Consider the following 22,150-nt stretch of genomic DNA (forward strand, 5'->3'; position numbering starts at 1 on the left):
GAGTGCCTCTAGTGTACTTAGTCCTATACAAGGGTTTGTAGAATACAAAGAAGTATATATTCTCAACTAAATTTGTAAATTATTTAAATGCAGAGACCAAGACTAACATGCACAAAACATTAGTGAATAATATAGGTTATTAAATGCTACACTGTATGATAGAATCATTTTTAAAGCTGGAAAGGACTTTAGGGGCCATCTTATCCAGCATCCTCATGTTACAGTTAAAGAAATTGAAGAACCAGAAAAGTTACATGCCTTACAAGGATCATGCAGGTAGGAATAGGAATATTAAATCATGTTAAAATCATCCTTTAAGATTTGCAAAGCATTTTTCTCACAATAATCCGTTCCGAGAGATAGTGTACTTACTGTAATCTATACTTGAGGAGACTGAGGGTCATAGAGATTAAATAATTTGTCTGTGGAAATGTAGCTAATAAATAGTTGAGCTATATTTAGAACTTGGTCTTTTTGACTACCAACATGAGCATTCTTTCTGTTACAATTGTACTGATTCCCATTGAGGTGGGCTTTGGATATATTGGGAAGCAAAGCATATTCCAGGGAAAATGAGCTGCTGATGCTAAAAAAAAAATGGGAAATAGAAAAATGTAAAAACTATTAACCTTGTTTGTTCAGCATTTCCTGTTGTAAAAAGAAACTGTAAAAGTTTAACCTATATAAAACTGTCATCACAGCCAGGAAGCCAAAGAATTGTCAGAAACCACCTTAACCCGCAAACATTTGACATCCTTTTCCAGGTGAAGAGATGACGGCCAAAGGCAATACCAGTTTAGAATACCAGCTCATTTGTAAATCATTCCAAAGAAGATGATGGGAATTCTGTTTCCACAAAATAGGCAAGTGGCAGTGGGAATGAAAACAAACCTCACAAAAGCTTGGCCTGATGCCCGGCTACTCCTGTCATTTCATGAGTGTTCAGAGATGAAACTGACAGGACAATCACATGCAAAATGGAGCCAATATAGGTTAGACTTGGGCGACCTCTGTGGTCCCTTCCAGGTACTCTACAGTCTGGTTGCATTTGTCTCTCTTACCAGTGATGATGAACCATCACATTTGACCGACCCTGTAGTACTTGTAGATACAGTAAATGAGAAAGTTGAAATGGTGCTTAAAAAGACAGTCAGAAAGACTGCTGGACCAGGTCAAGGTCACTCCAGGAAGTCCATATTAGAGGCAGTATTATTTTGGAAGCACCAAGAGCATCCTCAAGATAAAAGGGAAAAATATGTATTATACTAATAATATTAGTAAAAGTGGACATCAGTATCAAGAGCACCTCAATAAGTACTAATCCCCATACCTTTACAAAATATACGTGAGTGGTACATATATTGGGGATGATTTTTGATGAAACTATGACACTCTATACGCAAGCTTTCATAGACTATATTACTAATCAGATCACATCTTGACCAAGGATTTTTAGAATACAAACTTTTGAAAGTTTATCATTTGTTGATTATGTAGAAGTATTTGACTGGATCATGATGCAACTTTAAAGTCTTCTTCCCGCAATAGAGTCTTTTATGCATGTGTGAGGATCGTACAAGATAGAGATGACCTGTTAGTGACTCTGATCTTTAAAATCAAGCAGGGTAGGGGCAGCTAGATGGCGCAGTGGATAAGGCACCGGCCCTGGATTCAGGAGTACCTGAGTTCAAATCCGACCTCCGACACTTAAACACTTACTAGCTGCGTGAACCTGGGCAAGTCACTTAACCCCAATTGCCCCACCAAACCAAACAAAACAAAACAAAACAAAATCAAGCCGGGTGTAAAACAAGGAGATGTGTAGTCACTTAAGTGTTTTTCCACTGTCATAGAGTCTTCCACTGCCATGAATGAAAAGGGCTTCCTTTTAGATCATTTCTTCAGTTGCTCATTGTAATAACATTGTTCTGATAGATTTAATTTCTAAAAACATCGTAGGGTCTTCTGAGTGAGGTGGGTGCTTACTTGCAGAGAACTAACATTTTATATAGGAAAACTTAAGTAGATAAAAGTGTTCACATTGTGACATGCAGTTGGACATCCTGAACTGTTGAGTTACTGCACATGTATGAGACAGGCAGGCAGTGAGTTGGGCTTAGATTTAAATAGAAGAGAGAGAGCTGGCTAGATTGTATTTGGGAAATCATATAATACTTTAAGCAATTTCAAGCTGTTCCTTGGCACCAGAATCCAGATTTTAAAATACTAATACTTTACTGGTAATATACTACAATGTGAAGCTTGAGGCATAAGAGTCTTCCAAAAATCCAATTTTCAGGCAACACAAGAAGCAATGGAGAACTTTATGGTGGGTATTAATAGACGGCAGCATATTTCTAGCAGTGACCCATATGTCAGAAGTAATCTAAGGGATACATATAAAAGACAGCTAATTGCAAAAGGGAGATGGGCCAGTCGTGTGAGAACAAAGGAGAACAGAAGGCTGTTTCTGATAAGCACTTAGTAACCCATTGGATCATTTACCAATCTGAAGTAGAAAAAAACAAGTTATATTTTTGTCTTCATTCCACCCTCTTTTATTATCGACTCCAAGCAACAGTCTTATCTCTTCTTTGATCTTCTACTTGCTCCCAACATAACTTTACAGAATTCTTTTGTTATCGTTATTCATCAGTCAACAAGCATTAAATCACTATAATAGCCTGGAACTCTGGTATGCTCTTAGAGATGCAAAGACAAAAAAAGGAACAGTCCTGCCTTTTAAGGAGCTTACATTCTATTAAAAGAGGACTGCATGTAAGATAAATAACAAATACATTCAGAATAAATACAAAGTAGTTTTGAGAAAGACAGACTAGCAGCAGTTAAGGGAAATCAGGAAAGCCTTCATGTAGGAGGTGGTTTGGGTTGAGTCTTTTTTTTAATATTATTTCTTTTTTTAATTGTATGTAAAGGCAAATTTTTAACATTTTAATATTTGAATTCCAAATTTTCTCTGTCCCTCCCTTGCCTTCTCCCTTTCTAAAATAGTAAGTTACAATTTGACATAGTTTATACATGTGCAATCATGTAAAACATATTATCATATTTGTCATATTGTGGAAGAAGAAACAGACCAAAAGAAACACATGCCATGCACATGCACGTGCGCGCACACCGCGCGTGCGCACACACAAATAAAGTGAAAATAATATGCTTTGATCTGCACTCAGATTCCATCAGTCCTTTTTCTGGATGTGAATAGCCTTTTTCCTCATGAATCCTTTGGCATTGTCCTTAGATCATTGTATTGCTGGGAATAGCCAAGTCATTCATAGGTGATCATCATGCAGTGTTGCTCTTACTATGTATAATGTTTCTCCTGTTTCTGCTCACTAAACTTTGCATCCATATCATGTAAATCTTTCCAGGCTTTTCTGAAATCTACCTGCTTCATCATTCTTATAGCACAATAGTATTGCATCATATTCATATACTACAACTTGTTCAGCCATTCCCTAATTGAGAGGTATCCCCCTCAATTTCCAATTCTTTGTCACTACAAAAAGAGTTGCTATAAATATTGTTGTACAAGTAGGTTCCCTTTCCTTTTTTTGTGATCTCTTTGGGACACAGACCTAGTAGTGGTATTGGTGGATGAAAAGGTATGCGCGATTTGATTACCCTTTGTACACGGTTCCAGATTCCTTTCCAGAATGGTTGGATCGGTTCACAAACTCCACCAACAGTGCATTAATGTCCCAAATTTCCCACATCCCCTCCAACATTCATCATTTTCCTTTTCTGTCATAATTAGATACTCTGATAGGTATGAAGTGGTACTTCAGAGTTGTTTTAATTTTATTTTTCTAATCAATAGTGATTGAGAGCATTTTTTTCATATGACTAGAGATAGCTTTGATTTCTTCATCTGAAAACTGCTTTGTTTCTCAGCTTTCTAATTTCCTTCTAATCTTGATTGTGTTGGTTTTGTTTTATGCAAAATGTTTTAATTTGATATAATCAAAATTTATCCATTTCACATTTCGTAATGTTCTCTATCACTTGTTTGGTCATAAATTTTCCCCTTCTTCATAGATCTGACAGGTAAACTATTCCTTGCTCTCCTAATTTGCTTATAGTATCACCCTTTATGTCTCAATCATGTACACATTTTGACTTTATCTTGGTATATGTGTAGTATATTGGTGTATACCTCATTTCTGCCATACTGTTTCCCTGTTTCCCCAACAGTTTTTGTCAAATAGTGAGTTTTTGTCCGAGAGGCTGGGGTCTTTGGGTTACCAAATGCTAGATTTCTACTGTCATTCACTACTGTGTTTTGTATATCTAATTGATCTCACTGATCCACTGTTCTATTTTTCTTTAGTACCAGTAGTTTTGATGATTGCTGCTTTATAATACAGTTTTAGCTCTGGTACGCGGCTAGTCTATCTTCCTTTGCATTTTTTTTTTCATTAATTCCCTTGATAGTCTTGACCTTTTGCTCTTCCAGATGAATTTTGTTATTTTTTTCTAGTTCTATAAATAATTTTTTGGTAGTTTTATTGGCTATGGCACTGAATAAGTAGATTAATTTGGGTAGAATTGTCAATTTTTTTTATGCTCGGGCCTGTCTATGAGCAATTGACATTTTCTAGTTGTTTAGATCTAACTTTATTTGTGTAAAAAATCTTTTGTAATTGTGTTTATATACTTCCTGGGTTTGTCTTGACAGATAAGACTCCCAAGTATTTTATATTGTCTACAGTTTTTTTGTTTTTTGTTTTTTTTGGGGAGGGCAATGGGGGTTAAGTGACTTGCCCAGGGTCACACAGCTAATAAGTGTCAAGTGTCTGAGGCCAGATTTTGAACCTCAGGTACTCCTGAATCCAGGGCCAGTGCTTTATCCACTGCGCACCTAGCTGCCCCTAGTTTTTTTTTTTTTAAATAATAAACATTTATTTAAAGTTTTGTGTTCCAAATTTTATCCCTCCCCTCCTTCCCTAAGTCAGTAAGCAATCTAGTTATACATGTGCATTTATGTAAAACATTTCCATTTTAGTTATTTTGTATAAGAAGACTCAAATAAAAGAAAAAAAGAAAGAAGAAAGTGAAAAATAGCATGCTTCAGTCTGTTCAGTCATTATCTGTTCTTTTCTGTAGAGGTGGATAGCATGCTTCATCATTAGTCCTTTGGGTTTGTCTTGGATCATTGTATCGCTGAGAATAGTTAAATCATTCACAGTTCTTCATCAAACAATATTGCTGTAACTGTTCTACAGTTATTTTAAAATGGACTTCATCTCTTGCTGCTGGGCTTTGTTGGTTATATATTGATTTTGCTGATTATTTATGTGGGTTTATTTTATATCCTACAACTTTGCTAAGTTGTAAATTTTTTTGAGTAGTTTTTTATTTGATTCTCTAGGATTCTCTAAGAATACCATCATACCATCTACAAAGAGTGATTGTTTTCCTTCTTCATTGCCTGTTCTGATTCCTTCCATTTCTTTTTCTCCTCTTATTGCTAATGTTTCTAATATAATATTGAATAATAATGGTGATAAGAGGCATCCTTGCTTCATCCCAGATATTATTGGGAAGACTTCTGGCTTATTCCCATTACAGATAATACTGGCTGATGGTTTTAGATACTATTATCATTTTAAGGAAGCTCCCCTTTATTCCTGTGGCTCTCTAGTGTTTTTTTAATAGGAGTGGGTACTGTATTTTGTCAAAAGCTATTTCAGCATCTATTAGAATAATCATATGACTTCTGTTGGTTTTGTTACTGTTGTGGTCAATTATGCTGAGAGCTTTCCTAATGTGATAAAATAATGGAATTTTGCAGATGCCCAGGGGTCCCACCTGAATGATCTAGCACTGTTTGGGAAACTGGCTAGGGATGATGGGATATGGGCCACACCTGGCCCTGCACCCCGAGTGATGTCAGCAGGGGAACCACTCTGCACATCCAGCTTGAAGGACCTCCCTTTTGGGGGGAGAGAGTAAAAAGTAGAAAAGGGAATGCTCACTGCGAGGGGGGGGGTCATCTTTTCCCCAAACTGTAGGGGCCAAAATTTCATATGGGGAGAGTTAATTGGGTGGCTCGCTGTAATATTGGGGTTCAGAAAATAACGAGGGACCTCTAGGTCCAAGTTTCCTCCCCCTCCAAACTGCCTTTTTTAGCTATTTCTCCCAGGCCAATGAGAAAGGAGCTTGACAGGCCTCTTTTCCCCAAACAAACCAGGTTTATTAATGGGAATAAAATACACAGCAAAGGTGAAATTAATAGTCAAGGACAAGGGAATAGGGAAAGAGGAAAATGGATAATCTCCCTGGCTCTAGCAAAGACTGACACAATTCCTGAACTTGCCTCCAGCCCAGCTAATTCAAAGACCTGGATTTGTTTTTTATTAACTCACCAACTGGGGGCCGTGCTGTGCAGCCCCTCAGCCGTCCGCTTCTCGAAGTGAGTGTTCCTTTTTCTACTTTTACTTTCCCTCCCCCAAAAAGGAGGTCCTTCAAGCTGGATGTGCAGAGTGGTTCCCCTGCTGACATCAGCAGCATACGTCACTCAGGGCAGGCCAGGTGTGGCCCATATCCCATCATCCTAGGTGGTTTCCCAAAACAGTGCTAGATCATTCAGGTGGGACTCCTGGGCATCTGCCAAATTCCATTATTTTATCACATCCTTATTTGCTTCAGTCAGTCCATTTTAACAAGTTCAGAATTTGGACAGTAACTGATAAGGGCTCCTTCCTAACTTGTCACTTCATGGCTATGGAAGGTGCAGGTTTGCCCATTTCAGGAATGGAGGTGATTGAAATGGACACCCTGCTCCCCTCTTGACAGGGAACAGAATGATTTCTAATGGAAAACAAAGTTGACTTTTTACCATGTAAATCATACCTACTTCTCCCTCCCCCCACAAAGAAGAAAAAGTATGTCTTAGGATTGAAAACACATTTTTTTTTTTTAAAAAGAAGACTGAGCTGTTCTTATCAGATGAAAAGGATGTAAAGGCTAATTATCTCTGTTATATCCATGGGGAACTAGGTTCTTGCAGACTCCTTAAATTCCTCCCCATTCATAGATTTATCATTAGACAGAAAAGCAGCTAGAGGCTGCTAGGTAACATAATAGATGGAGTTCTGTACTTGAAATCAGGAAGACCTGAGTTTTGAATCCAGCCTCAGACACTTACTGGGTGTTTGACCCTATGCAAGTCACTGACCCCCTGTCTGACTCAGTTTCCTCATCTGTAAAATGAGGATAAATATAAATAGCACCTACCTCCCAGGATTATTGTGAGGATAAAGTGAGATATATTTACAAAGTGCTTTGATGTCTTAAAAATACTCTATAAAGGCTAGGTATTGCTATAATTATTGATCTCATCCTAGAATTATATCTTTTAAGTCAATAAGTTGTCATTGTTCACTGTAATAGGCACACTACTCAGAGAATGAGTTAAGGACATCTGATAGTTATTCATAGTTATTCATTTCTGTGTCTCACCTATCAGTAGTAGATAAATCCTTATCAAATAATAGCCAGAAATTGTTCTTTGTGATAACAAATGACATTTTACATATCCCTATATGAGCTTACAAAGCACAACCCTTGTAGCTAATTTGATCTTAACAATTAAGTTGGGACAGTTTAAGGATCAAAAGAAGACAAAATATAAAATTCAGAATATAAATATTTTGTTGATTACATTTTCACCTTATGACAAAAGGATAGGGCCTTAAAATGTATTTTTCAACATTGATATTATCTAAGTAATGGGATTTCATGTAAATTAATATGTTCTCTTTTTTAATACCAGCAACTCAGTTGGGCAGGATATCTTTAATTTCCTTCATAATTTGTTTAATCAACAAATGTTAAATTTTAACATTTTATAATGTTTATAAGGTATGTTGATATCATTAGATAGAATATACTTGTATTATTCTATTTTGAATTGAGAGATTTGAGTTTGAAATTTACAATCCCTTATACAGGAATATAACCAGTTCTGTGTGATAGAAGATCTACACCAAGTGGGTGATGTTTTGGAAAATTCAACCCAGGGAACCATGTGTCTGGTTCCTGGTAAAACGAGGAAGTTTGCTTTTAAATTTGTTGCAAAAACTGAAGATGTGGGAAAGAAGATTGAGGTTAGTTACTGAATTTGAAAATGCTTACATAAGGGTATATCTTGATTAAGTAGACTGTTAATTCTATATCTTTTATGTTTGAATATCCCTTTGCATATTGCATATCATAAAAGGAAAAATTACGTTGTATTTGAGTAATAGGTAATTTAATCTAAAATAAGCACAATGTCTTGTCCTCTTCAGTTATTTGCTTCTTAAAGTTATATCCATATTGGCCGAAGAGGAATAATCAGATAATCCATTCTCTGGAGCCATCTGTACTACAGAATGGAGATATTCCCTCCATTGACATATATCACATTTCCTCAGTGACCTAGTGAAAGGTCTTATAGTATTTCTATGGCATACAGATTCATTACCTTGCAGCCAGTCTTGTGATGACCTGTCCCAAACCTAGGCTGCCCTCAGACAAGAGCCATCCAGATTATTATTGGGCCTGATCTCAGATGTCTCTACAACTTGCTGTAAGACCTACCAGATCTCACAGTCCATTGGCATTACTCATCAAAAGCTTAGAGTCCACCTTATGATAAGGTATCAAAGTAGGACTTTTGTAGAAGTGGGTATGCAGATGAATATGTTTATAATAATAAAATAAGATGACTTTCTTATTTTGGATTTGAAGTTTTAAGTCCCTTAGTCTTAGGATCTTGAATGACCAGCTACATTTATCCCAATTGTTTATTTAAGTAAATAGTTTCACCAAATAAGTTAGTACTTTTAATTTTAGCTTTGTTCTTATTATTTGAATAATAGAACTTAGACTTTTTAGTTGAAGTTAAGTAGCGTTTCTTCAGAAATTAGAATGCTGTTTATTCTGTGAAATGCTGGGTTTGCTTTTTCTACTTCATATATACAATGTGAATTTGAATCTATCTCTTTTAATAAGTAGAAAATTTCATAGCATTTGTTGTAAATGCTTGAGGTCAAATATGCGAGTTGAGAGGGTAAGGGCAGTATGGCCATCGAAACAGACTGTGACTGTGACGGGTTGAAGTTGTCAACTGTGTGAAATGGAACTTTTCATAGAATTCTTTGTTTTAGATTTCCTCAGTGGATCTAATCCTAGGCAGTGAAATTGGAAGATGTGTGATTCTAAGTTGGCAGGGAGGAGGAGGAGATGCTGCTTCCTCCCAAGAAGCATTGCAGGCTGCACGGTCTTTCAAAAGACGACCTAAGTTACCAGATAATGAAGTTCATTGGGACAGCATAATAATTCAAGCAAATACCATGTAAGTCTTCCTTGCTAGTCAGAATTAAGATGTGATGGTTTTGTTTGATTTTAAGAAAACTTGTTTTTAAAAATTGTTGTCCATCTTTGTTTTGAGATAAGTTATATTTTCTTTTCAAAGGATCATTTCCAGAGTTCCAAACATTTCTGTTCATCTCCAACATGAGCCCCCTGCCTTGACTAATGAGATGTATTGTTTGACTGTCACCATTCAGTCACAAGAGAAGACCCCAATCAGAGATGTGAAGCTCACTGCTGGTTTGAAACCAGGTATACGTTTCCTCTTCTTTATCTGAAAAGGGACATGGAGGAAACAGAACTAAAAAAAATACAATGATTGAAGAATTATTAGATCAAAATCCAAAGGTTGAAAATAGGAAAGAATAAACTCTACAAAATCTCTACAATTTAAAAAACTATCTGGAAGATAGAGCTCAAAGAGATAGTCTCATAGTCATTGATCTTCTTCCCCTCCCCTTTCACCCACCCCCAAATCCCAAAGAAACAAAAAGCCCGAATACCAAATTATAGGACTTCCTAAAAGAAAATTGTCCTAAAGTACAGGAACTCTAGGAGTAAGTGCAAATTGATAGATTCTGTAGCATGCTACCAGAGAGGAACCCCAGATTTATCTTAGCCAGGAATGTGGTTGCCAAGCAAAAGAGTTGTCAGGTCAAAGAAAGTATTGTAATCAATCATGAAGAAACTGATAGAGAACTTGTCAGAATCATTGAAAACTACTCTGCACAAGAAGAAAGGAAAAGAAAAAATGAAAATGGGATTTATTGAAAAGCAAAGGAAAAATCATTTCTCTCAGAGATATACTTAATCCTGCAAAGTTGAGCATGATCCTCCAGGAAGTAGAAACTGGGCTTTTAAAACAATTGACTTCTAAGCATTTCTTTTGAAAAAGCTATAGTTAGGTTGGCATAATGATGTTACCTGGAATTCCTGCTGCTGAGGATATGAAATTGGAGGTACACTTGAGCTCTGGAATTCTGAGCTCTAGCAAGACAAGAGCGGATTTGTGTGCTCATATGAAATCTATCTGGTTACTATTAATATGAATGTGCTTCTGAGAGTAGAGGGCCACCAAGCTGCCTGAGGAGAGCATTGCTCTAGTTGGCCTCATGACTTTCAGTTAGAGCAAAAGACCTGATGTCAGGTTCAAGGATTCATAGGAAATTGATGCTTGGGAAGGTAGTGCATAGCATGAACTTTATTACTCTTCGAGTGTAGCGAGCAGGCAAAAGCATACACATCACACACATACACACATACACACATACACACAGACATTATGGCAACACAGATTTGGCCATATGTGACCAGAGTAACTCGAATGAAGGAGATGTGTAACCAGTGGCAAAATCTCGAGGTGAGAAGTCAGACGCTCAAAGTAGAGTTTGAGTAGGCGAAGTTTTATACCTTAAAGGGTATGGTTGAGAATAGGTAATTAATATAACAGATAAATAATACCAGATATGGGAGGGACGTTTCCTAATCAAACCCAAATGTGGTGGGGAAATACTCTGAGTCACTTATTGATAACCAGACTTAGATTGAGAAGTTTCCTAATTGGAACCAAAAATTGGTTGAGGGTCTAAATCTGTAATTAGAGATCTCAGAAATGGGTATCAATGCATAGGTTCTGCAGTCAGCCATGAGCCTTGTCCAGTTGGGAGCCTTGATCTTTTACATTCTTTGACATATGGTCAGAAGAATCAGGAGAGTGGCCATTAGGGTCATTTAACCTAATAACTCACATTGGAGTCTTATCACTTATACTGCCGCATCAAACAGTCATTACAGGCAGATTGGAAAAACAAAACAGGTCAAGGCTTCAATGCTCATCATTATTGGGATGAGACCAATGAATGATTGCTGTACTTCCAGCCTAGACCCAGTCTCTGAAAGCAAAGGAAAGACAAGAGGCCAGGACTGCTCAGTCTTTGAAATGCAAATGTAGCACACAAAATAAGCATAGGAAAGGTTAAAAAGTTTAATACAAAGAACTAGGTAATGCACTAATCACATAGTGTTATCCCTTGTTATTAGCTCGTTATGTATAAAAGTAAATTGAAGAATCCGGAGAAACTCAACCTGGGTTTCCAAAGAAAAAACATTAGAGGAAAAGGAAATCTTTTCATCAAATATCTCTGATAAGGACTTGACAACCAAGATACCCACACATGATATAAAACCAAAAGCTATTCCTCAGTAAATAAGTGGTCAAAGGATATAAACAATCACTTCTGAAAGAATTGCAAACTTTAGAATTTAGACTATTTAGTTGAAGTTAAGTAGCGTTTTTTTTTTTCCAGAAATTAGAATGCTGTTTATTCTGCAAAATGCTGGAATGAAGGAATGCTCTAAAGAGTAATAATAAGAGAGATTCAATAAAAAGAACCCTGAAGTTTTACATCCATACCTAACAAATTGGCAAAGATGACAAAAGATGAGAATAATCAAAATGGAAAGGTGGTGAAAAGACAGGCACACTAATGCATTGTTGGTAGACTTGTGAAAATTAATGTAATCATTCTGGAAAGCAACCTGAATTAAGCAAAAGAAAAGTAACTAAATGTCCATATTATTTGATCCAGAAATTTTATTTCTAGGCATATACCCCCAAAGAGGTCATTGACAAGAAAAGCATCATATATATTAAAAATAGTTATAGCAGGACTTTTTGTGGTAGCAAAAACTGGAAACAGTAGCTACCCACTGATTAGGGAACAAAAAAATGTAGTATATAAATGTAATGGAATACTACTATGCTATAAGAATTGATGGGGGGCAGCTAGGTGGCACAGTGGATAGAGCACCGGCCCTGGAATCAGAGTACCTTGAGTTCAAATCCGGCCTCAGACACTTATACTTACTAGCTGTGTGACTTGGGCAAGTCACTTTTAACCCCAATTGCTTCACTAAAAAAAAAAAAAAAGAAGAATTGATGAAACAAAATTAATAGAGATGCATGGAAAGATTTATATGAACTTATTTAAAGTGAAATAAGCAGAACCTAAAAATGAAGGAGAACAACAACAACAAAACAGCTGAAAATCAAATATTATTTGGACTCTGAACAGAAATAGGAGAAGATATCGCCTTCTTCTTTGTAGAAGTGGGAGACTATAGATATGCAGTACTACAAATAATGTCAGACTCTAAAAAATATTAGTTTGCAGAAATTTTTTTTCCCTCTTTATACTTTATTATAAGGGATATCTCACTGGCAGTCAGTTTGAGGAATAAGAAAATACAATAGGAAATATGGGTGATGTACAAGCTAAAGATCAATAAATTAATTTTTAAAAGAAGGAAAAAATAATGCCACATAATTTCTTCATGACACACTTGTGAAACTGAGAATCCAAAATAACCATTTTTAGGAAAGAGTCCTAGAGAAGAAAGAGGAGGGAGAGGAAGAGACTTCTGAAATTGAGGTATGAAAAGTGAAAGATGGCTTTAGGAGACAATGAGGCAGCTAATAAATAATAATGTTATATGGGCCAGGTAAGGTAAGGTTTAAAAAGGATTATATCGATAGAAAGTAAAATAATAGTGATCAGAGAATTAGGCTGAAATAAAGAAAGGGAAGAGCAATATCTTGTTTTGTTTTGTTTTTTTTAGTGAGGCAAATTGGGGTTAAGTGACTTGCCCAGGGTCACACAGCTAGTAAGTGTCAAGTGTCTGAGGTCGGATTTGAAACTCAGGTCCTCCTGAATCCAGGGCCAGTTCTCTATCCACTGTGCCACCTAGCTGCCCGAGCAATTATCTTAATATGAGAGCAGGTTAAGAAGGATATTCCCTTCCATCAAGCAAAACAAGGGGCTTATTGAAGAGAAAGGAGGAAGAAGGAATGATCCTGAGAAAGGAAAAGTGTGAGATCCGTTTTTCTAAATCTTCACATACTCAGTACTTAATTTTTTTAATAAAAGAAATATTGTTTTTTCTCTCCATCAAATCCCATAATCCTAGCTGTAAAAGTTAGTGAAATAAACTCACCCATTAAATGGAAGGAGGATAGTAGAACATATTAAAGAGAAAAACTCGCTCACAGTAGCAGAAACATACTTAAAACATAGAGATGATTCAGAATTAAAATGAGAGCTATGAATAGAAATATATAATGTCTTACCTAAATTTTAAAAAGTAGGAGTGGTGATTTTTATTGTCCAACCTGAAAAATGGATGGATGTAAATTTATAAAAACACAAAAACCTAAATTAATAAAACAAGAAATAGCTAATCTATATCCAGTCTCAGAGACATGGAAACAAGTCATAAAAGAATTACCAGAGAAGAACACTGAGCTATTATAGTTATAAATACCAAATTTATAAATTCTGTCAAATGACAGGTAAGTCACGTACTACATGAACTGCAAAAATAGAGAAGTGTTTACAAAACTAAAGAGAGAGAAAAGTGTAGAAAACTCTTTTATTTATCTTTGTTTTCCTAGTACATAGTTAATGCCTGGCACAAAATAGACATTTAATACATACTTGCTGAATTAAATTGAATTGAATATTACTGGGGGAAATGTATTAACAGAGTCTGTAGGAATTTTAAAAAATTTTACTATGTCCAGTTTGTAGTTATACTAGAAAATGCAGGGATGGTTCAACATTACAAAAATTATAAACATTAATTACAAAAGTAATCAACACATAATTATATCAAAGGTGTAGAATGGCATGAAATATAGGAATCATTTATGTTAAAATTAATAAAGAAATAAAGAACATATCAATGAAAGACCCTTTCCCCAATACAAAAAAACTGTATATATCTAAAATCAAGGTTGGTATTATTTGTAATGGAGAAACAGAAGAAACTCCCAGTAAGATTAGGAATAAAGCAAAAATGCCTATTATTATTTGACACAGTGCTAGATATATTAGCTGTAACAATAGAAAAAGAAAAGGAAATTAAGAAAATAAGCAATCTCATTAGAGGAGGCAAAATAATTTTTACTTGTAGGTGATGTGATATTAACTAGAGAGCCCTAGAAACCATCAAAATTAAAAAAAAAAAAACACATCAGAAGTTGATAGTAGGGCAGCTAGGCAGTGGATAGAGCACTGGCCCTGGATTCAGGAGGACCTGAGTTCAAATCCGGCCTCAGACACTTAACACTTACTAGCTGTGTGACCCTGGGCGAGTCACAACCCCAATTGCCTCACCAAAAAAAAAAGAAAAAAAAAAAAAGGAAAAAAAAATTGATAGTAAAAGGGGCAGCTAGATGGTGCAGTGGGATAGAGCACCGGCCCTGGAGTCAGGAGTACCTGAGTTCAAATCCAGCCTCAGACACTTAACACTTACTAGTTTGTGTGACCCTGGGCAAGTCACTTAACCCCAGTTGCCTCACTAAAAAAAAAAAATGATAGTAAATAGCAAGATTGACATAAATCCTAAACTTTTCTATATATTACTAACAGTACCTAGCAGGAAGAGAAAATAAGAAAATGCTTTAAATATGGTGTGAATTATCCTACAAAGAAATATGTAGTACTTATATATAAATAGAACTACAAAGTAATTGTCTATTTGAATCAGCAAGAAATTCAGTGTTTATAGCTGGACCATGCTAATTATATATATGGTGAAATTGACAATACTTTGCAAGTTTATCCCACAGATTTGTGTGCTATCTTAATCAGATTAATAAAGGGATATTGTAAAGAGTTGCAAAATCATGAAATTCTTTTGGAAGAATGAAAGGCCATGGGTATGGGATCTAAAAGGATATAATGAAAAAAGGAAGGAAGGAGCCTTGGGAATCCCATATCTCAAACTATAATAAAAAATAATTATGAAAACCTATCTGATATTTGATTTTTTTAAAAAGCAATAGAAAAGTAGGTAGACCAGATGAGCAAGACCTATAAACAAATGTTTCAGAGCAGTCTAGTGTCCCAGGTACTCGAGCACAAACTGTCAGAATTTTTTCTTCATCAAGACTTGTGAGAAAAACTGGAAAACAATCTAGTGAAAAAATAAGTTTGGTTCTTTTTTATGTTTATTTTAATTTTTTTCCTCAGTTACATGAAAACAAAAAAAAATTAATATTCCTTTTTTAAAATTTTGAGTTCTCTTCTCCCCCTCCATGAGAAAGCAAGCAGTTTGATGTAAATTATACATGTGCATGACTAAATTTCTATACTAGTCATGTTGAAAAAGAAAACACAGGGACCCCTCCCCTCCCTGATGCTTCAGTATTCATCAAGACTCCATCAGTTATTTCTCTGGAGACTTTGGAATTGTCTTGGATAATTGTTTTGATCAGAATAGCTTAGTCATTCACAGCTGATCATCATACTTACCATGTACAGTGTTCTCCTGGTTCTGCTCATTTCACTTTGCATCAGTCCATGTCCAGTTTCCCCCAGATTTTTCTGAGAACATCATGCTCATCAAAATTCCATTACAAATCATATGCTACAACTTGTTCAGCCATTCTCCAGTTGATGGGGAATTTCCAATTCTTTTTCCACCATAAAAAGAGGTAATATAGTAGATAGATAGATAGATATCTATATATATGTGTATGTATGTGTGTGTATATATATATATATGTATGTATATATGTATATACACACACACACACACACACACATATATATAGTATTCATGGGTCCTTTTTCCTTTCCTTTGATCTCTTTGGGGTACAGAAATAGGTTTAGTTCTGCATCTTACATCATATACAACAGTAAACTGCAAATAGAAAAAATATTAATTATAAAAAACACATACCATATAAAAATTAGAGATTAGAAAGTTTTATCTATAGCCATAAGACAGTGTCTTAATAAGACACAGAAAAGACAACATCATGAAATACGAAATAAGTTTGTTTACATAAACTTTTGCACAAATGAAATCAGTGTGGTAAAAATTAAAAAAGATTACAGATTAGAAAAATGCATGATATCATAAAAGTTTCATATTCAAAATCTACAGGGAGTTCATAGAATCTTTTTTGTTGTTTTTTACTTTGAGATCATGCTTTCCTTAAGAAAGTTACTCTTTATTTTACAAAGGCTAATTATATCATGTTTTGCCAACATTTTCATCTTTAAAGAAAACAGTTTTAAAAAACACATAAAAACGTTAATATCACTAAAATAAGCTGCTATGAAGCAGTTCTGAACAGACAGAAAATGTAGACTTTCCTTTTACAGGAAAGTTCATAGAATTCTTTAAGATTGAATCATTTAGCTGAATAAATGAATGTTCAAAGGATACAAGCAATTTATAAAAGGAATAGAAATTATATCAAACATTAACCAAAAAAATGTTTCAAAAAAAGTAATCAGGGACAATTATAACTCAAAGTACCATTTTCCATTCATTAGGCTTGTAAATATTCTGTTGAAGACTCTGTGGAAGACAAGCAAGCTAAATTCACTGCTGGTAGAGCTATTAATTGGTTCAATTGTTCTAGAGAGTACTTTTAAATTATGTAAGAAAAAATTGCAAAATTGTTCATATCTTTTTTTTTGTCCATATCTTTTTAACCCAAGAAGATAATAACCTCCACGTATAAGACTATTTATAGCAGTGTTATTGTGATAGCAAAATATGGGAAGAAAGCATGTACTCTATGATTGAGAAATGGCTTTACAAGTTATAGCAAAGAATATTAAAGAATTATGAATATGAAAGTCAGTGAAAACATATACAGTACTGTATGAAATAGTATAGCCAAAAGAATATGCACAGTGATGGCAATAATTTAAATAAAGTCAGCATGGGAGAGACAGCAGAATTATAGTTAAATATAAAATCAATGTTAATAGCATACTATTAATGGGTTTTTTTTTGGTTGTTTTATTTTTGTTTTTTTAGTGAGGCAATTGGGGTTAAGTGACTTGCCTAGGGTCATACAGCTAGTAGGTGTTAAGTGTCTGAGGCCGGATTTGAACTCAGGTACTCCTGACTCCAGGGCCAGTGCTCTATCCACTGAGCCACCTAGCTGCCCCCTATACTATTAATGTTAAGGGACAGTGCTTTCCTTTTAACAATTGATAAACTGACCTTTATAAGGGAATATACTTTTTAGGGAAGTTTGGGGAGTCTGTTTTGTTGGGCAGCATCAAATATTGTTAAATTAAATATGTCAAAAAAGTACATTTTTAAAATGAAAGTTGAATTAAAGTATCATGATTATAAAAAGCCCTTGCTTAAAAATTAATAGGATTTATGTTTTTTTACATCATAAGCCATTATTATTATCTCTACATTATGACAATATGACCATTTCATTTTATTGTTGCATAATTACTTAAATGCTTTCAGGACAGGATGCCAATCTTACTCAGAAAACTCATGTGACTCTTCATGGAACAGAAATGTGTGATGATTCCTACCCTGCTTTACTTCCTGATATTCCCATTGGAGATTTGCAGCCTGGAGAACAGGTGTAAACTATGTGGTCAAATATTGATTAGCAAAAAACTGAATTAGCTTGGTATAATGAAAGAACGGATTTGGATTAGGAGGATACCAAGTTAAAATTCTGTTTTAGCGTGGTTATGTTAGTGATGTGTTTTCTTATCAAGCTTTCAACTGTCCTATGCCTTTTTTTTTCTATCACGTAAAATGGGGATCATATTATCTGTAGAACCTACTTTAAGGTGTTATGAAGATCAAGTGAATATTGTACATAAGGTACTTTTGAAAGCTTAGTATTACATTAATGTTGGCTACATTGTTACTATTTCAGATCATCAGTGACTACTGAAATGCTAACAATTCTCTGAGACCTACAAATGACTTAGCTTCTTATACAGTTTTTTGTTTTTTTTCCTTAATACTCTCATTAGAGTACTCTTGTTAGTCTGGAAAGTTCTCATCTGTTTAGAACAGATGTTGGAAGTTTCAGGTAATGTGACTAATAAACTAGAGAACATTTTCTTCAGTCTCCACTAACTCTAAAAAAACAACAACCTGAAAAGGAATTATCTTGGGGCAGCTAGTGGCGGCAATGGATAAAGCACTGGCCTTGGATTCAGTAGTACCTGAGTTCAAATCCAGCCTCAGACATTTGACACTACTAGCTGTGTGACCCTGGGCAAGTCACTTAACCCTCATTGCCCCATCAAAACCAAAACAAAAACAAAAAAAAAGGACTTATCTTCTGGTAGCAGAGCAATTATAGTTTAATCCACAAGACAAGAAAGCAAGAAGTGTAACAAGGTAACGCCTTATGAATTAGCACTGGAGAATGCTAATCCTTAACATGTTCATTCAGTACCTCCCCTGCAGCCTCCATATTTTGTAGGGATGCACAAAAGATAGGCTTGTGCTTGGGGATTCACACATAGATTCCCCCTCCTAGGTCAGAGTCTACCAACAAATCCAGCCCTCAGCTTGACCCCCTTCTCATTGTAACAGGCAGTAGACATACCCAGCCCTTGAGGAGAATCAGACTTTCTTCTGCCCGGGGCAGCCCCCTACATTAGGGAGCTCTAAGGCCACAGAGACACTGCTCAGAATATCTGCTTCTCCTTCTCCCAGCGTTGCAAAAAGTGGCAAATACTGATTCAGCTCACCCAGAGAAAGGAAAGTACAGGTAGGAACCAGGGCAGTGCTAGTGCAACAAGCCTGAACAAAAGGGAATGGAATCCAGTTGGTGCCAAGCCTCTCCCATAGTGGGACAGGGCCAGGCTAATAAGAATAAGAAAAAATGAGGCTAAGGCAGTTTTGCAGTTAAGCCCACAAGGTGTACATACCATCAGAAGGGGAGAAATCAAAATGACAGGGTAATGTTTTTTTGTAACAAGGCTAAAACTGAAAGATTTCAAGGGAAAGAAAGTTAAATAAAAACCTAGAGCACAAGTGGATAAGTCAACACTGTACATAAATGAGGAGAAGAGTGATACTAGAATGTCCAAAAAAGTTCAAAGTTCTGTAACTATAAGGAGACAAAGGAAATCAAACTAATGCCTACTGGCACGTGCCTGTTGTGAGAATAGTATTATCAGGGCCCCCTGCTGAGAGAGCCTGGGTTGACCTTTCTAAGTCGATTCACCATCAGGAAGTTACCTCACAAAACATGAGACCACCCTCAACCAATCAGCTTGAAGCAGTGGGAAGGACTGCCTCTTCTGGGGGAGGCAGGAAGTGCTGTTCTCTCTTTCAGCTTCTAATTTATAAGTAAATCCTAGCTAGCTTTCCCCACACTGGGGGACAGGTGAGGTGACCACACACATTTAGTTTTACCCGTCACACTGGGAATCACAAGAGAAACATTAAACAAGAAAATGGTTATGGAATATCTTAAACAGAAAGATGAAAAGGCAGAGCTTAGGGCCTGCACAACATAAACAATTAGCTGAGTAGAAAACTTTAATCTACCAGTGGTAAATTTCTCTATAGAAGTGAAAGAGAACAACTATTGGTAATACGAGTACATTGTAGTGAGGGACAGTCTGGAAGAATAGAAGAAAAAAGGCAATAATATTAAAAGAACACATGATCAGTATATAAGCAAAAGGCAGGATACACATGGGCAATTTAAGGATCATAAGTCTTCCAGAAGAACAGACTTGAAGATGGAGATTTAAAAAAAAAAAACTGCCCCAAACTTGTGAATATAGAAAACAAAGCACCAGTTGATAGAATTCACACCCTTTCAAACCCTTTTGCTTCAAGCCACACAGTGGCTAATTTGAATAAATCCAGTGAAATTCTGTAGGTGACCAGGAAACATTTTCTTCTAGTGAAGATTTAATATTATATAGAATCCCCAAATATGATCAAAAGCAGGGCAAGAAAACTCTGCACTTAAGTTATGATAGACCAAAATTAATACTAAGTTGGTTAATTATACATACATACACACACACACACACACACATATACACACGCGCGCGCGTGCACACACACACACATATATATATATATATATATTTTTTTTTTTTTTCCTCCCTCCTCTTAGGCTCTTGGATCCTGGTATATGTTAAACTGGAAATGATGTCAGTTGTTTTTCATTCGTATCCAATACTCGTGACCCCATTTGGAGTTTTCTTGGAAAAGATACTGGGGTGTTTTTGTCATTTACTTCTCCAGCTCATTTGACAAATGAAGGGAACAGGCAAATCATGTTAAGTGACTTGCTCCAGAGTCACACAGCTAGTAATTGTCTGAGGCCAGGTTTGTAGCATGAGTTATCATCATCAGTAACATGAGTCTTCCTGACTCTAAACCCGGCATTCTAGCTTGCAGTGCCACCTAGCTGCCCTGAAAACCTAAACATGTAAATTGTTTAAAAAGCCATCTTTTTTGCAGCACTATCCAGTGGGCAAAAGCAATGCATTTTTAACCTTCAGTTCTGTAGTGACTTAGAACAATTCTGTTTAAGAGTTACTCAATCTAAAACCCGAATTAGAGAAACCAGTGCAAGTGTAGTAGAAAGAGTGTTGTAAGCTTTTTGAGGGCTGGGATGGTCTTTTGCTGTTTTCGTACCTCCAGTGTTTAGCACAGTGCTTGGTTCATAGTAGGCACTTGATAATGCTTATTGATTTACTTGATATCTCCATCATTTATCTGTTTTGGGATCTTGGGCAAGGCACTTAACCCCTTGGCCTTAGTTTTGTCCTCTGTACAGTGGGCATAATAAGAATTGTGCTGGGGTAGCTGAGGTGGCGCAGTGGATAATAGCACCGGCCCTGGATTAGGAGTACCTGAGTTCAAATCGGCCTCAGAACCCTAACACTTACTAGCTGTGTGACCCTGGGCAAGTCACTTAACCCCAATTGCCTCACTTAAAAAAAAAAAAAAGAATTGTGCTACCTGGAAGGTTGTTGTGAGGATAACATTACATAAATGTGAATTATTAATTTTATCCTGCCTTCTACAGCTGGAAAAAACATTATATATTCGTTGTGGAACAGTGGGTTCAAGAATGTTTCTTGTATATATTTCTTATTTGATCAACACAACTGTTGAAGAAAAAGAAATTGTTTGTAAATGTCACAAGGTAAGTCTTTTTTCCTCTCTGTCTTAGAGATAGAGATTGGGTATTTGAAAAGCCCCAAAACATTAAGAATGTTTACTTTATATATCTGTGGTTCTTATAAAAACCATAGCGACACCTCAGCTAACAAATTAGGGAAAAGAACTTCCAGAAAAGTTCACCTGAGTATAAAGAGGGGTTGGGAGAAGTTCTTATCTCCTCAGATGCAAAGTCAGTGAGTAGACTAGGGCCTAGCATTAGCTGAGGAATCAGGAATGGCCCAGTCACCTGGCAGTGGGCAAGGTGCTGCCCGTGCTTCCATTTTATTCAGCCTCCAGGGTCACTGTTCCAAGAGACATGGAAAGGAGGGGCTTCTAGTGGCCTTCTAGGTCACCACTCACCGAGAGGAGGAAGCAGGGAGAGAAACAGATCTTCCCGAAGTACAGAAGGAAGGGCTTCTGCAGACTGGAACGGCTCGGGATGTTTTGTATTATTCCTGCTTGTGGCACTGACGTTTGGAGCAAATGAATGCGGCACTTTTGCTACTAGATTAGTTTCTTGGACTTAGCATCTTCTAAGCAGGTTTCTTTGCAATGATGAACTTTTTTTAGCTTCTAAACCTGATAGCCCTGAGATTCATGGGACAGTTATGACAGTGAGGGAATCTCCTCAGCCCGTCTACAGTTTGGGAGATTAGTCTGGAAAGACCTGTTTTCAAATTTGGCTCCAAACACTTACTAGCTGTGCAAACATACAAGTCACTTAGTCCCTCCCTCCTTCTCAGATTCCTCATTTGTAAAATGGGAATAATAATAGCCT

General features: G+C 36.2%; 1 protein-coding gene across 1 annotated transcript in view; it reads left to right on the forward strand.

Moving 5' to 3' along the window:
- Positions 1–22,150, forward strand: part of TRAPPC11 (trafficking protein particle complex subunit 11) — a 76,570-nt gene that overhangs the window by 35,364 nt on the left and 19,056 nt on the right. Inside the window, 5 exon segments of the mRNA XM_043970411.1 lie at positions 7,977–8,132; positions 9,177–9,364; positions 9,485–9,633; positions 17,671–17,792; positions 21,236–21,355. Coding sequence (XP_043826346.1) covers positions 7,977–8,132; positions 9,177–9,364; positions 9,485–9,633; positions 17,671–17,792; positions 21,236–21,355 — 735 coding nt within the window.

Source organism: Dromiciops gliroides, chromosome 6, assembly GCF_019393635.1.
Source record: "Dromiciops gliroides isolate mDroGli1 chromosome 6, mDroGli1.pri, whole genome shotgun sequence".
Lineage (NCBI taxonomy): Eukaryota > Metazoa > Chordata > Mammalia > Microbiotheria > Microbiotheriidae > Dromiciops > Dromiciops gliroides.